Here is a 17,585-nt window from a genome sequence, read left to right as displayed (position 1 = left end):
AGCCATATTTCTCTTCTCCAACCTGACATTAAATTAGCTAATATAGTTACATTCTATTCTGGACCACTGGGTAAAAGCAGAAAAGGATTACTGTGTAGCACACTGGTGTGATGATGGTGGATGAATATGTAAGAAGTAATAGGTGATATATAAAATTTATAATGAATGTAAACTTTTAGCACAGACCTGGCACATAGTAAGTGCTCAGTAAATGGTTACATTCAAGAGAAATTTCATAAATAGCTACACCATACACTGTAGTGCAGCACACTGTTCCTTACAATTTTGAAAGAGGGAAAATAATGTCAATCTCAGAGAACAAAGGAAGTTTCCATGGGACAACACAGTTTAAGTAGAAATTGGAAAGGAAATTACATTTCTTCAAGCAGACACAGTGAAAAGAATGCATTCCAGGTGGAATGAATGCATTTTCCAGGTGGAGAAATTAGCATAAGCAACGGTGAGGAAATTGGAAAGTTTAATGTTGCTTAGAAAGCTGTGAGTAAGTAAACTGGTGGTAATATGCCATATGGACAAGGTTCTGCAATAGATAAGCATGAACATGAAGGTTCGGGTGAGATCGTTGAGGTCCATGAATTCCACACTGACTAACTTGGAAAGTAGTATTGGAAACTGAGGATATACTTTAAATTATTGTGCAAGATTCATGCAACTAGCAAGCTTTGATTTAGTGAGTTATTAGAATTATCATGCTATGAAATACCACTGGGCTTATAAACCAAGAAAACAAACAAGAATATTGTTCCTAGGAGAGGCATACAGTCTTATAGGGAGATAAGAGTAAACATAAGTAACTATAAGGAGAAAGTGATGGCCAATTAAATAGTATAAACCAAATTGTATAGGAAGCCAGAGGAGAAAAAATATTGTCTCTGGATAAGAGAATTTGGAGAGACTGATGACATTTAAACCAGGATGAATAAAAAGAAAGAAAAAAACTGCAAGAGAGGCACAGAACGGATTAGAGGAAAGAAGAATAAGAAATGTGAGATAATTAAGAAATTATATAATATGCCAGAAAAATTATACAGAGGATCTAAATTTGGCATTGATATGGAAGAAAACTTGAGGTGAGTATATGACACTATCGTACACATACACATGCATATCCATATACGCGTATGCACAGAACAATTGTTTTCGTCAATGAGTAGGTCACTTAGATGGCAATTTTCCAGAGGAGAAAGGGTTTCACAAACACATTTCTTTAAAAATAGCCTTTGGCATCATTTTGCGTAGCACTTCTTTTTGAAAGATTCCTTTCAGTTCAATTAATTAGTATGATTTATCCAAGATTACATTTACAAACTGTAAAGTATTCCCATCTTCCCATTGTTAATTGTATCTCCAGGCTAATATAAATACATTTTTCTACTTACCCTAACCCACTCTATGAAACTTACCAGAGAGATGACATTTAGAAATTCTAATCTGGGGGAGGGAAGGTCTCCTTTGTAATGTGGCATGTTCTTTCCCCCATTAAAAAGTTTTGATTCTATTTTCTTTTTTTGTTTTCTACATAGTTGGAGGCTGCAGTCACAGAATTTATGAACAAATAACTAAGCTAGAGATGAAAATTTCATTAAGAAATCAAATGTCTTAAATGGGTTTATTTTTAAAGAAAAATCAGCTCCTATACAGAAAAGGAGTTTGTTGAAATCCCAGGAATCACACTAATTCTATTTGTGCATCTTATAGAAAAACAGTGAGATGTAGAGACAAGATTTATTTTGATCAATTTAAAAAGTGAGAAAAGTATTTTATGCTATTTCTATTGCTTATTAATTCCACATCTTCAAAGTAATGGTTGCTAACATATCTTCTACCAATTGTAAATGATATAAAATAAGATTTGCTTTTAAATATTGATGTATAACTATGTATTCTCACCACTGAAACTTCAATGTACAAGCCAAGAAACCATTTCACATTTTCAGAAAACCCACCAAGAGGTAATGATTTAATCAAAATGCGTGTATTCTGGGAGCTCTCTAAAGTAATTTTAATGCTGATTTGTGCAAGAGGCATATCAGGAGACATATTTATTGAATGAAATTTACCTATCTACAAGAAAATAACAAATAGCCTTATCATTGTCATCACCAGCACTATCACCCAAGAGCAGCATTAAAATAGTTTTCTGTAAAAATGATTGGAAGACAGCATAATACTTAAGGTTGCATCTTGATGTTCCTTTAGGAAAAGTCTTACAAATACACACATAAAATTATATTCTTTATATTTAACTGGTATATGAGGATACACAGTCTGCCACAACCAAATGGCAACTGTTTTGTAAAACATGGAAACTAGATTAAGCAAAGTTTGGCAGAAAAAGTTCTTTAGCAACATGAAAAATATTTTCACACCAAAAAAATCCCTCTCAACTACCACATGTAGTTATGCATCTGTCAGGATCATATTCAGTATGAAAAATTTGCCATAATAAAAATCTTAACAGATATTCAGGCTTGCTATTGTCCTTGAAAATAAATTTATGTCATTTTCTGTGAGACAGGAGCAAACGCAGGTAGTAACTTCTCTATTGACATATATACATATCCTTATGAAAAGCACAGGTAAGGTTGCTTTATGTATATATATTTTTCAGACTTTATGTAAAGTTATTTATATAACCTAAAATGACATTATTGTTTTTTAAATATGATTTGGCTTGCAGAAATACAGTGTTTGCAAATGTATGAAGGTATGAATACACGTTTATTGCTTCAGGTTTACTGTAATTCTATGGGAAATGAAACTAGAAAAATGAAGAACAAGTATTTCTCCATCTACGGTGGCATGGTTGTTAAAACCCTCTTCAACATATGATTTTACTCTGCATTGGTTATTTTTCTCTACCGTCAATATTTTGGAAAGAAACCCTAAAGACAGCAGGTAAGTTGTACTTTATTGCTCGGGTGCAACAACTCAGTTCAATGGATTACTGTAGGCTGACCCTGTCTTCTACATTATGCTGCATGTATCTATTGACATGAATAGTCTCAAGTAGATGAAAGTCAAAATGAACAAGCTCTACTCTTTCTTTAAATCCACATTCAAATCCAGCATCTGCTGCAAAATCCAAACCTTCAATCATGACACCTTCTATTCCATCATGCTGTAGTTTTAGCTTAAATGTCGTAGCATTGACAACATGAAGCATGTATTCTATTTTGTAACCAGGAGAATTTGTCAGGAATATTCTTGTAATATAGCAGAATGCTATGTTTTGTATGAAATGCTTTTATCATTTTGATGATGTGCTACAAATCAGGACCTATTTGAACATTAAGACACAGAACTTCATCTTATAGACCAGTTAATTCCATCTTCAAACCATCACTCCTGTGATATAAATAAGGCACTAGCAGATATGCCATGATGTAATGTGAATGTTGTGTTTTATTGTCATATTTATACTGCAATACTTAAAGGATTTTAAGGAGAAAAACATAAGTTGCTAAGATATAAGGGAGAGTGCCTGAAGGACAATGTTTAAATATATATATATTTTAAAGTAAAAAGCAGCAATGGGCTTAAAGAGATGTATGCAGAGGGAAAAAATGAGAACTGTAACTGTTCACTAAAATTACAGCCCTCGAGACAATCATATAAAATTAAGTACTATTTAATATAAAATAATATGAAGGATTTTTTCAAAAACTAAAGAAGAATTATCATATATTGGAAATAAAAACCATTCTTTTGAACAAGGTAATCATTAAAAACTAAAAATAAAACAATAAACCTGAAAACCAAAGAATCACCATCATCACAGACTTAGCCACTAGCATCCTTAATTAACAATTAGTATTTCAAAACTAACCTTTCTGTAGAAACAACTGGTTCTATGGGTTATGACAGTTCAACTGACTCAGAATTAATATAAGGACTCTCAGTGTTAGACTTTAGATATCAAACAGTAACTGGAAGCGATGATGAGTATCGGTCAATACTCAGAGAGGTACTTACGGTCATTGCAGAGTGGCCCACTGAAGGAAGTCATACTACAGTCACAGCTGAAGCCATCCCATTGTTGCAAGCACACACCTTGATTGGAACATGAGTCCTCTTGGCAGGTTGTGCTGGGTCCTGCAAAACAATCCAAAGGAAACTTGGGTTTTATAAAAAAATCCAGAAGTGTTTTATACATGAGCTAGATCACATATAGTAGTTGCCAACACCTCAGATGATATGTCCAAACTAGTTTTGAAAGTTCTAGTTCACACACCTGAATTAGGAACTGAGAGGCTGCAATATGAAGGTTTTCTTAAGTTTCAAGTAGAGGATAAAATACATTATAATCATAAACTAAACCAACAGATAGCAAAAGCAAGCACATAGCTTCTAGTATGATTATAGTAGCAGGTAATCTCATTCCATCTTCAATAATTCTTTGTCGCCATTTGGATTTTAGAAAATGAATGGATCTCCTTAACTTCTGACCAATGAATAGAGACATAATGAGAAATGGAGATTGTAACTTCATGAAATTGAGATACAATTGGCAAAATAACTGAAGAGAGTTATGCAAAAAATGCCCTAGAGGTTTCAGAAAGATAAAGTTATGATTGCTGGGTGTTTTGGATAGGTATGTTGGCAAGTATCAATTCACATGCTTTAACAATTTCATGCAATTAAACATAAAATTAAAAACTCCATATAAATGACATGCCCCCATTTAACATACAAGTAAAAAGAATGCTAGTCTATTTCTAAAGAATCATAACTAGAACACTGAAAAACAAAGAACTAAAAAAAAAAAGCATGATCAAAGCACTAAAGGCAATCACTATACAAACATATTCAAGACTGAAAGCCTTTATACAAATTATACTACAAAATTAGGCTTTTTGCACAATGTTGAAGAAAGGAAAAAATGAAATCTGAACCCAAATAACAGTTACAGCAAAAATGTAAACTATGTTATTTTAGGGTTTCCACTGTGTATTACGGGGTTTCAGTCTTGTTTTGTACACACAGGGCTATCTACCTTGCAAGTCAGCTTTCATCAATGCAACTTTGTCAGCAAAATAAAAAAAAAGCAAAATATATTAAATGTTAGTAAGCAATACTGAATGGGGCAAACACAGAAGAACGTTCAGATTCAAAAGGCATGCTGCTGTAAAGGGGGAGAAAATGCTATGTAGAGCAAACAAATTAATACTAACAGCCATAAATCTTAAGAGAAGCCAAAAATGAGAAAGCGGTAATTTATTAGAATTTAACTGTACATATGTAAATATATATAATGGTTAATTGAGCCGATGACATGTAATGAAGGAAAATTAAAGGAGCCTTTATATGTTTCCTCTCTTGGATAGATATGAATGCATTAACAAAGTGACTGTGTTGCTTATTTGGAACATGCAGCACCATTCATCATGTGCAGATATGGCATAGACTGTGATCAGTAGCAGGCAATTACCCCTTTCTGTGTTTTTCCCTCTAGATCTTTTATCTTGCCATTGCAATTAAGGCTTCAAACTGTAATGCCAGCCATTCACTAACAAAAGCTGGACTTTAGAGTGACACCAAACACCAAACCAAATACTGCATAAATGATACTGCGTATCACTTAAAGTAGATGAAGGAAGTAGTAAGGATGGAAGAAACAAACTGCAATATAATCCCTCATAAAGGAATTTCCTTTACAGAAATTCCACTTGTAGTGTTTATCCTTGAACTTACAGATTGGGTTTATACCACTTACAAATTTCAGAGTTGCATCTGTAATTTCCATACTTTTACAATTGTCTTCAACTCATAAACTTCCCTGTGAATAACTGGTTACAGTAAAACCTCACTAATAAGAACTATCTTAGAGAGGGGTGAAAAGGGAATATGGTCTATCTAAATAGCTTTAGAGTATAAACTAATATATTTTCTAGTAAATAAACCTAGAGGTTTTATAAAAATAGAAAAACAGACACCAGCTAAATAGATACTATTAATATAAAATCGAGAGCCTCTGAGGGCCTGCTTTAGTGAATAAGTTAGCATTATCTGTAATTATACTTTATATAAATTGATGATTTTGTAAAATGGCTTCTAAACACATACCTTACCATTACATTTCTGTTGCAAATTTTTTAGGAAAGATATTCTTCATTGAATGTTATTGAATTTAGTCTAACCTACAAGAAGTCACAAATTCAGAAACCATAATATTATAAATCTTAATTCCACAATAATAATAGGTATAATAATAATAAGAACAAAAATAGTATTTTATATAAGTAGTAATAATAAGAACTCCCAAGTCCAGGAAACCTGAAGAGTTGTGAAAGTTTTTTTCAACTTAGTTCTTTGTAACAAATAACTAAAAACCACTAAACTCAACTTAGTTCTTTGTGTCAAGAACTAAGAACCTCTTAATTCCTCAGTTTTAATTTTTGTTCCAAACTTTGAGAGGTAAATGGTCTACTGATCTTTATCCCATGGCAAGAGATCAATAATCATTACCCTATTTTTAAAGATAAAATCTCTCAAAGCAATATTCCTTAGCATATTTCTTCCAGTATTCAGCAAAGAAACAGGGAGTAATACAAGCCTAGTTTGGGTCAGATGCTATTTTATCAAATAGCTATTTGCTCTCTGACCTGCAGAGCAGAAGAAAAGATCAGCAGCAAGAACTAATGGTAATCCAGATTTTGGTTTTTGCTTTTTCAAATATTATCAGAAATGCAATTGAGAAATAATGCTAAATCCTAAAAATAGTAAAATTGCAATCTTAGAAAAATAGTATGCCCATATTGTAGAGCAGCAATTCAGAGTGCCTGCCAAGCCTCTATGGCAGCATGCAGACGTGCGTTAGTTATTTTCATTATCACAATAGTCTTTTTATATTCAGGTATTACAACACAATGCATGCCTGTGCCTAACAAGACACATTCTTCAAAGTACTCACCTTCTAGAACAATATTTAAACATTGGCAGGCATTACACAAGATGGGGCCTTAAACTTATTTCTCTTTTTAGTTATGTAATATTATTTTTATTTTATCACTGAATAAAATTGGGGAAAAGCTACAAGGACATTTATATTAAGTTATTAAAGTTAATAATATGTTTAAAAGGGAAATAAAAATGAAGGTAAAACTACCATTTCCAGAAACCAAAGAAACAATAGAAAAAGAGGCTAGGTGTCTTTGCTTTCAAGTAAGGTAAACTTGGGTTTGAATTCACTTATTAGCTGGGCCACCTTAGAAATGTCATCTTTTCTGAGGTTCAATTCACACATTAAAAAAAGACAAAGATACCTGCTTTATAGAGTTCTGATGATTTAATGAGATAGTAAACATATTTCCACCAATATTTAATCAGTGACAGCTGTCGTAATTAAACAGAAAACTATTTCTATCAATATAATGGAGCCTAGAGCTGAATTTAACAGAGGTACAAAAAGAGCATCTGTGAAAATTTCACTGACGTTAGGTAGAGATGTTATCTTGACTTCAGCGGGCCTACTTAATTGGTTGATTACCGGTGTCCATTATATATATAACATTATATGTTACATAAACAGAGAAAAGGCATCCAATGTATGGTCTCCAGTATAACAGCATCAGCATCACTTGGGAACTTGTTAGAAATGGAAATTCTAGGGCTCCAGCTCAGATCTATTGAATTAGGAATCCTTGGGGTTGTAATCTAGTGATTTGGATTTTAATGATTCTGCAAGTGATTCTGATACCAGCTAGCATTCAAGAAACATTAATCTAAATAGACTTTGAAAGGTTAAAATCTGAACTCTAGCTGAGGTATATTTTATAAATAAAGTGAATTCACTGAAATATGTTAGAAATAAAAGGCAACAAGTGATTATTTAGGAAAGATCAAAAGCTTTTTGCAAATAAGAGGCTTAGAGATAAGTGGGTCTATTGGGTAGGAACAATGATATTGTTAGGTTATACCAAAGGTATGCTAAGTATTCCTATCAATAGGGAAGTTAAGTTATTCTAATGTGGTTTGGACTCAAATTACATGAGCTAACAATCTTTAAAAAGATAATTTATTAAGTATCTATAATTAAATCACTAATCCTAAAAATGTGTGAATCTCATCAACTGTACCTATGACAGGTACATCTAAGATTATTCCTAGGAACTATACAGGTCAGACATAATGATAAATTAAAAGTTTTTCACTTTGATGTTGGAATGAAAGATTCAGGACAGAAAGTAATATTCTGAGAGCAAAGAAGAAAAGCGGTGCCAGGGGTGAAAATTATTAAAACTCAGATATATAAAGCATAGATAAGGAAAGAACCAATGCCATAATTGACTGAGTTCAAACATTCAAATAATAGTTTAACAGGTAATTAATCATCTTAAATTCCTTAGTAGATTATGTTGACAAACAATAGCAAATATCATTACTGCAGATGCCCTTTGTTAATAGATCTTGCTTCTCTTAATCCATTTGCTTCTACCCACTCGCTCACATTATATACTAGTGATGGGGGTCCTGTGTGTTTGCCTCTTGTTTTCTATCTCATTGGATGTTATCTATCTGCTCTCACATACCAAGCAACTTAAAGAAAGGCCTGTTTTTAACAAATATTTTTTGTAACAGACTGTAATACCTCTTTCTTCAAAAAAATAAAGTAAATCTACACATTCTCACTAATTAGATCACCTCCAACAATTATGTTATCCCACATTCTTGTGTTCATCCACTAATGGGAATTGATCCCCTTAACAATTTTGTGTCTCTTACTTAAAATTAGCTAAAAGGGAAAAAAACATGATTTCCTTATGCCTTACAGATGCATTATGCCAAAATATAAAGAAACATACTAATAACATTAAAAATGAACTCAACTCCACTTTCCATTAATAACCTTATTCTCTGATATTATTACGAGACACTTTGAATTTCACCTAACATTTCATGAAAACACATGCTGCATAGAGGGAAAAAACTTATTTTCAAATATAAAATTTCTATGTACTTAGGTAATTGCTAAATATAATGGCATTATTTTGGCTGAGAATAAACAATTCATAATCACCTGGGGGAGAGGAATTCAATTTTTTTCTTCTTCTCCCATATAAAATCTCCTCATAAACCTAAAATTTTCAAAATGACCCAAACTGTGTTCAATATTACAGGAGAAACAGCAACACATCCAGAGCCACAAAATTCATGATACTGTGATTAAATTACTATTATGGAGGAAGAATTTGCTCAAACAATCTGAGATGTTGAAGCGAAAATTATCTAAAATGAAAGTAGCAATCAAGAAGTACTCCTACAGATCTTGGTCTGATACAGAGCAGAAGAGAACTGAAGACAGTTCAGTGCACTTCTGATGTATGGAATATTAGCCCAGGGTAAGACAAGAAACCTGTTTTTGCTAAAACAAACTGAAAACATACAGGATACACTGTTTCTGCCAGGTACAAATCATTGAATAGTGCTTTGAGGATGAGGTATCTGAACTTTATCCTCTTGTTATATGCTATTGGAATATAGATTTTTATTTTAAAATATTTGTTTATTTCAGTAGCTTTAGGAGTACAAATTTTTGGTTATATGGACGAATTGTATAGTTGCGAAGTTTAGAATTTCAGTGCATCTGTCACTCAAGTCATGTACATTGTGCCCAACAGGAGTTTTTCATTACTCAATTCCCTTCCTACTCTCCCAGCTTCTGAGTCTCCAATGTCCGTTATGCCATGCTGTATGCCTCTGTGTAGCCATAGCATAGCTCCCACTTGTAAGTGAGTAACATGAAGCATTTGATTCTCTAGTCCTGAGTCACTTCACTTATTGAACTAGAATATTGGCATCTAGTTCCATCCAAGTTACTACAAAAGAAATTATTTTGTTCTTTTTATGGCTCAGTAGTATTCCATGGTATATACATACCACATTTTCTTTATCCACTCATTGGCTGATGGGCACTTAGGTAGATTCCATAGCTCTGTGATTGTGCATTGTGTAGTGATAAATATGTATTTTCAGGTATGTTTCTGACATAGTGACTTCTCTCATTATCCTTAGCAAACTAACGCAGGAACAGAAAACCAAATGCTGCCTGTTTTCAATGATAAAGAGGAGCTAAATGATGAGAACACATAAACCCATAGAGGGGATCAAGTGATACTGGGGAATACTGGAGGGTGGACAGTGAGAGGAGAGAGAGGATCAGGAAAAATAACTAATGAGTACTAGGCTTAATACTTGAGTGGGAAAATTATCTGTACAATGAACCCCCATGACAAATTCACCTACATAACAAACCTGAACCTGTATCCCCTGAACTTAAAGTTAAAACAAAAGAGAATGTAGATATTAAAAAATGAGCACAAGTTGATTAATACTTGCTGGAGTAATATTTGTTTCATACTATAAAGCAAGCATTGTAGAACTGATTAACAAACTAATCAAGTGTACTATATAACTCAAAAATTTAAGTTTTATGAGATAACAAATTGAAAACATGAATAAGGATTTCTAAGCCCAAAGAGGGTATCTAACCAGATACCAGAATTTTGCTGGATAGTGAGATTTGTTCTCAGTTATAGTTGGATTTAGAATTATTTAGGGTGTAATGACAAAAATCTAGTACCTTCACATCCTCTCTCGATTTGTCCATTGCAGAAAAGAGCATCTGAGATGAGATCCGGAAGCCGTCCATTTAAATCAACGGATGCCAGGCAGCCTTGAAAGCCTTCTTTGGCATGCACAAGTTTTGGCAAGGATTTGTATGTTTCTTTAGCTACTCCTCCTATATATAAGTCACCTGTGAGGAGATCAAAGTCTTTGTTACAAAAATACCATGTCATTGACTTTAAACACACAGCAGGATGGAGAAAAAACAGGGAGGTTTAATTTTCATTAAGTTAATAAAAAAGTAAATTTATGACTAGCTGTTTTTTCCAAAGTGCTTGTAGAAGTGTTTGAATAATATACTGGCACTAGGAAACGTTTCTAAAAACGATTTCCATAGAGAACTAAAACAGTTCCATATAATGTGGTCAAATGGAAGGAATGTGGGCTATCTATAGATATATATACATCTGAGTTGAAATACAGGCCTCATAACTTAAAAACCTTGAAAAATAATATATATATAAGAATGTGTGTGTATATATATATACATTCTTAGTCTCTGATTATTAGCATCATTGTTTCTAAAATGGAACAATCAAAACCTATCCCATAGGGTTTCATGAGGATTAAATGAGACGAAACATATGAAGCATCCGTCAGAGAAGTATGCAATGCATACACAGTCAACAGGCATTATTATTAAATTCCCCTTCTGCTGAGAGATCACTGTGGCGTTCACTTCATCAGAAGTTCAACAAGTTTCTTTTTGTGTCTAAAGCTACCTTCTATACCTGACTAAAACCCATTGTCCTTGTTTGCACCTCTCTTGTTCAGTAACGTATATAATAGTCTGTATATAACTGAATATTACATCCTGCTTCAGGTGTTTATTTTTTTAGGTAAAATCATACTACTTTCAATTTTTAGGTTGTTCTGAAATCCGTTAAGAGTTCAACTTATTTTTCTAATTTTATTGCAGTTTCTAATGGAAAACATTCCTCAGCTTTGTGAATTTCTTGTCTCTAGGTTTGGGATTTCCCAACTTTATGGACAATTACCTAAAAAAAAAAAAATAGATTTCAATCTATGTTTGAGTCTTTCTTTTTCCATTTCAGATTATTCACCATATCTGGACAATAGTCAATAAATATAATTAACTGACTTTAGTAAACATTTAATCAATATGGAACATAAGGAAGGGGACCTCAAAACTCAGTAATACACTGCTACAGCTCCTGTCTACAAGTTCTGTAACACACACTTTTCAGCTACTTCTCCAACTTACATTTTCATTTGAACTTTCTTTCTCATGTTAACCATTCCATTCAACATCATGTCACCTGGTGCATTTTCCCCAGTATAACACAAACATTCTGCAATCTTAATGTTCACCTGGGCCCTCTGTGTTGTCTCAATGGGACTTGGGAACAAGGAGAACTAATACACAGGCTATGGTATCCCACCCAGAAATATCCTGTCTTGGCCTCCTAACTTTCCTTCTCATGGTAACCATTGCAATTGACTTCATGTCACTTGGTACATTTTTTCCAGTATAACACAAAAATCCTACAATCTTAATGTTCACCCGGGCCCTTCTGTGTTGTATTCATGGGACTTGGGAACAAGGAGACCTGATACAGAGACTTGGCCTGTTACCCCGAAATATACTGCCTTCTGCAGGCACTCATTAAACAGTAGTAAGCTAACATCATTCGTTTGTAGGTGGGGTAAAACCAAACCACAGATATAACACTCTTGAACTGTATTGATGAGTAAATTGAAATACAGGAATCATGTGGTGTACTCACAGTCATTTAATCTTAAAAACTGAGAACATAGGTCCTTGACCTACTAACTAAAACTATAAGTTTTATAACTAGAATGCCATTGACCCTATATAATTTACACTGAAAGTACTGGATATATTTACGTCCCCTCCTTTTAAAGGAAACAAAGTCTACTGGCTATTAGCCATCATCTTTAATATTAAAAGAGCATTTTTTTTTGGTCAGAAAGGGGATACTTTTTGAAGCATTATTTGATTTTTCATCCATATTTCTATTTTGTCCTTTGTTTTTGCTCTCACTTTAATTTCAAGCCATTGTATTTTAGTTGCTGCAGAGAAAGAATATGAATCAGAAATCAAAGATACAAAATTAGCTTTCTGTATTTAAGTCCAAAAAAGCTAGACCTTTTGAGGAATGAAATAAAAACACATTGGAGTTGACATAAGAAAAGTAAAGCTTTCCTACTCCTCATTCAGGCAAGCAGGAGATAAAGTCAGAAGAGCCTAGTTGTGCAAGCATAGTCATTGGTGAATGCCAAAGAGGGCGCTGATTTCTAATTTACTGAGTTCTGGTTAATCTCAAAACTTCAGGTAAGTTTCAAGGAGTAATGCAAACCTCTGTGCATTTCCTCAGGAGAACTAAGAGACAGCAGTGAGATCTCTGAAAAGAAATGACTACACCATAGACTTAGATATCCTGAGAGCTTAGAGAGTCTCACAGTACTTTCCATACTCCTCTGTGCCATGGGAGCTATAGAACAATTTCTGGAGTGGACAGCAATAGCAAAAAAAAAAATGTCCAACCTGAGGATGTCATGCATACAAGAATGAAGATGCTGGGTTTCAGCTCAGTGAGCACCTGAGTGGTGACTCTAGACTATTTAAAACAAGCTTCCATGCCACCTCTCTTTATCCACCCCCAAAAAATGAGTACAGTGGAACTTCCCCCATTGAGTTATTTAGATAGTACACCAGAAAAAGAAGGGAACTAAAATTGCCTGAGATTGTACCTTCACTAACTCAAAGAATCAAAGCTCAAAATAGAAACCAAGGTGAGTTATAGAAAAATAGAAAAGTTACATTTCTTGTACATCAGAGATTGTGGGCTGAGATTTATATTTTGACATGTCAAAGAGCTATGCAAGGAAATACTACCTACTACTTTCATTTGTTGAACAAAATTTGTTAGAAAATTTCAGCTCTCCTTCAGGCCTAATGAATGTAGCAGAGAAGAGTGGGGAATTGAATGAAGAATTTTTGGCACAGCTTTAGACTTTTCAGACGTAGAACTTAGTAATAAAAATTATATATGGAATACTATATATTTGTTAATCAATCTTTCTCTGTCTGATTGTAACCTCCTGGAGGAGAGAGGCTGTGTCTCCCAGAATGCCTAGTACTGGGCTCTAAGCATGGTGGGCACTCAATAAATACTGTCAGCCACCATGTGGATTGAGGTCACAGTAGAAAAGAATAAAAAAAGAGGAACAGTAAGGCAGCACATGGGGAGAATGTTAATTCTAACATGCACTAACTTTCTTTCCCACCTCCTACCACAATCCCTGTGTTTTTCTATTAGCAAACTTATTCGCCTGACAATTCTGTAAAGATTATTGAAGAGAAGTAGTAATCTTTCCCTTGAGTTACTAAAGAGCGGAAGATATCAATCCCAGCAGTGTAGGATATAAGCTTCAAACATACCAAGGCAGATGAAGTTGGCTTTCTAAGTAGGGGACTCGTTCTCATTTTCATTACTGAAGGTGTACTTAGCGTCGCCACTTAGTACTGGTCATAAACTCTTCCATATAGCAAATAGTGGTCGAAAGTCCCTTGGTGGGTTGCCACATGACGAGAACAAAGAAACTCCTTAAGTGGTCTGAGCCCTGTATACCATTACCACTTATTAAAGATGCAGCTTCTCTATTTGATCCTTGAAGTGATGGGGAAATAAATGACCCATTAGCTCTAATGGGCCCTTGCAGGTGAATTCCTGTGCATGTGAGGATATGCTTAATGGCTCTGTGTGTGAACAAGAGCCTGGATGGGCAACCAGTAAAAGTCACGTGTCTATAGATATGAAGCTAGCCTGTTACCTCTTCTTCAAAATGAGGGGATGATTTTTATTCATATGCTTTAAGGACCATGTAGGCAATTGATAAGGCAAAGGCTGAATTGGGACACTTTCAGCAAAAGATGTAGAGAACATGTATAATACAAAAAAACTCAAATGTCTAGGGAGTGAGTTTCTTAAAGTAATCTCTGTAACACCCTTAATTTTAGTATTGTATATACATAGGCACCATGTTTCTCTCAAGAGTGTTATCTGTAAATGAACTGGGGTGATATCATGAATATCCATTCCCCAGTAGTTGAGCAGTATTGAATAGGGAATTGTGCACAGGCATTTTAGGTTTCTCTGTCTACCAACTCTGGCTCTGCCAGCTACTGGCTGTCTGAGTGTAGGCAAGTCAAGTTACATTAACTTCTTTGAGAGTCATATTCTTCGTCTGTGAAATGGGATTGATAATGCCTACCTTGCAAGTGTGTGAGGATTACAAAGTACATACGCAAAGCATGTAGTATACAGCATGGACTCAGTACGTGATTGATCTGGTGTGGCTGTGTCGGCATGTCTGTAAGGACTACACATCCATGATGTACCTCAGTCTATGCTGATTGCACTGAGAAATGCAGAAGAATGAGGTCTAGTTTGTCTCCTGTTTCTAGTACAATTGGAGGGACATAATGTCAATTTTATAAATTCTTGATGATATTTTTTCTATTGGATTTAGTGAACTGTCATCTGTGTGCTGGAAGTGTGCCTTACATGATTCTAAAAGCAGCTCAAGGACTCCTTTAACTTAGTTTGAAATTCAGTGGCATTGAATCTGGTAATAAAAATAGGAAAGCTGCTTGACAAATATCTTCTAATTTGATACAAAGCAGTTAAGAGGAAAAAAAAAAACTCTATGTAGCCCAAGGGCTAGGTTGTGAGGTACAGACTAAACATTCCTTAGAAAATCAGAGACATAAGTTTTTGTGAACTTTGGTTGCAAAGTGGAGCAGCATAGAAAAGTTGAAAGAAGAGGAATGTATGGGAGACATCACTATTGTAATGATATAAATGTGGATGCCAGACACAGGAACAGTACAATTGTACCATGGAGGCAAAATTTATATGGCATTTAGGAAAGACAATAAAAGGCTTGACTGGAAGAGAGGAGTTTTCAGTTATTTATTAAGAAATGTAAAGAATATTGTATAGGTAAAGTCAAATGAAAAGCTACCATAGAACTTACGACTACTGGCTGGGAAAAAATAAAGACCATGAGAAATCCAAGGATCAAAGCAAAGCAGCTGGGAAACTAGAAAATTTCAAGCAGTAATAATCTCGAGGAGAAATAAAATTGCATTTAATGTTACATCGATGGAATTTGAGTAGGAACATGAATCCAGTGACATGAACCTGGGGCTTAGGGAACAGAGGTTGGAGCTTAGAGGCCTTCTTTCTGAGCTACCAACCAAAAGCAGACAAATGAAGTGGAGATATTCTCTTCACTTAAAACAGGGAGCATAAGGCAATTAGAGTAAAGACCAAGCTGTGCCTTACAGTAGCAGAATGCAAGTGTCAAGGTATAATTAGTTCTTTGACTCAGCTTTCTTGTTTATTCACATGTACTTTTTTGTCTCTTTTAAATATCTTACTTTCATTTTAAATTTTTCTTAAAAACCATGCAGAAAAAAGGATAATTGCCTTACAGATTTGAATAGCTAAAACTCTAGGAAAAATGAAGGAAGCTCTCACAAACTCTTCTAAGTGGCATTTGGGGAAAAAGAAATAGTGAAGTCACACACATTAGCTTACTTTTCTATAGCTGGACTAGAGAAAGTATAAATCTAGACGCTTCCTTGTAAGATCGGACCTTGCAGAGAAAATTTGGATGCAACTCTTTCTCCCAATGCTTATTGTGATTGGATGGCTAAAAACGGTGCAATCAACCTGGGATAGTTTCTGAGCATATTCTACAGGAAGGGTGCTTTTACCTAACCCAAGGAACAATCAACCTTTGTCCCCAAATTTGTATCATTATTTTTAATTTTAATATTTTATTGCACACACATAAAGGAATGTCTGCTGGTCAGACTTTACCCAGATACACTGAGAGAGCCTGTCTTTGGGAGACAAATCTAAACCTCTAAAACAGGTGCTCCCTGTTAGATAAAAGAAAAAGACCTATAATATCTGAGAAATAGATATTTATTTGATTTCTGAGTAGAAAGCCTAAGTTACTATATCCTGTGACTGCTTAAATAAATAATATTAAACTACTAAAAGAAAAATCATGGGAAGTTAATACTGCTCTAACCTATTTGAGCTTACAAGCAGACAAATAGAAACTTTTGTAATTAACCACACAAAAATGAACAGTGAAAACTATCCAAGATCATTTTTAAATTCAAGGCACATTAAGTATTCAAAACAGAAATAAAATATTCAAAATGGAAATCAAAGGGGTAATTCAAGTAGACGTTTTGCTCTGAGACACAAGATTTGTGTCTTTAATAAATCCCTTTTTTTAAAAAAAGATTAATTTTAGAAACTTTGCTGAGGAGATGCTCTGTGTTCACCAGTTTGATTTATTAATTATCCTTTAACTTCTATACATCTTAGTTTTACTTGGTACATAAAAGGTTTAGTCTTACAATGACCTATTTTTACTTCTGTAGGAAACAACCATAAATCCTTATCTTTACGCTTGTCCTGAATTTCTAGGACCAGCCTAAAATCAAACCTCCATCATCTCCCCTGCCATGAAATTACTTTTTGTTTAGACATTCATGTTGTATAACAGCCATATTTCCATTCTACCTGCTCTCCAGATTGGAATTTCAAAATCATTTTTAACTTTCTTTTATATCTCACACCTTCCATTCAAACTACTGCCAAGGGGTGAAGGACTCAACTTTGCCAATACTTCTGATATTCGTTGTTCCGTTTTGATTCCTATTTCCAGTTTTTATCTAGGTTTCTCCTTGTACACACGTTTATGCAATAACCTGTTACCCGGTGTCATTGTCTCCATTCAACCTCCTCATCAACACCGTATCAGTCACTCCACTGTGTTCTGATCGCTTCAGTACTTTTCTGTATCATCCAAATTAACTCTAAGGCTCAGCAGTGATCAGTATTTTAAATTATCTCTCTTCAAAA

General features: G+C 34.3%; 1 protein-coding gene across 43 annotated transcripts in view; it reads right to left on the bottom strand.

Annotated features, from left to right (window-relative positions):
* The window catches only part of NRXN1 (neurexin 1), a 1,160,645-nt gene that overhangs the window by 574,323 nt on the left and 568,737 nt on the right, over positions 1-17,585 (bottom strand). For 28 of the 43 annotated variants that reach the window (XM_078349368.1, XM_078349370.1, XM_078349374.1 and 25 more), the window contains 2 exons: positions 10,604-10,777; positions 3,997-4,116 (listed from right to left, as the gene is read on the bottom strand). In XM_078349368.1, coding sequence (XP_078205494.1) covers positions 3,997-4,116; positions 10,604-10,777 — 294 coding nt within the window. Of the gene's footprint in view, positions 1-3,996; positions 4,117-5,017; positions 5,045-10,603; positions 10,778-17,585 lie in introns of all 43 variants that reach the window. The other 15 variants (XM_078349361.1, XM_078349363.1, XM_078349383.1 and 12 more) reach the window with 1 other exon arrangement.

Source organism: Callithrix jacchus, chromosome 14 (genome assembly GCF_049354715.1).
Source record: "Callithrix jacchus isolate 240 chromosome 14, calJac240_pri, whole genome shotgun sequence".
In the NCBI taxonomy this organism is placed as follows: Eukaryota; Metazoa; Chordata; class Mammalia; order Primates; family Cebidae; genus Callithrix; species Callithrix jacchus.
Note: the sequence above shows the minus strand (reverse complement) of the source record. Positions and strands in the feature narration are given on the sequence as shown.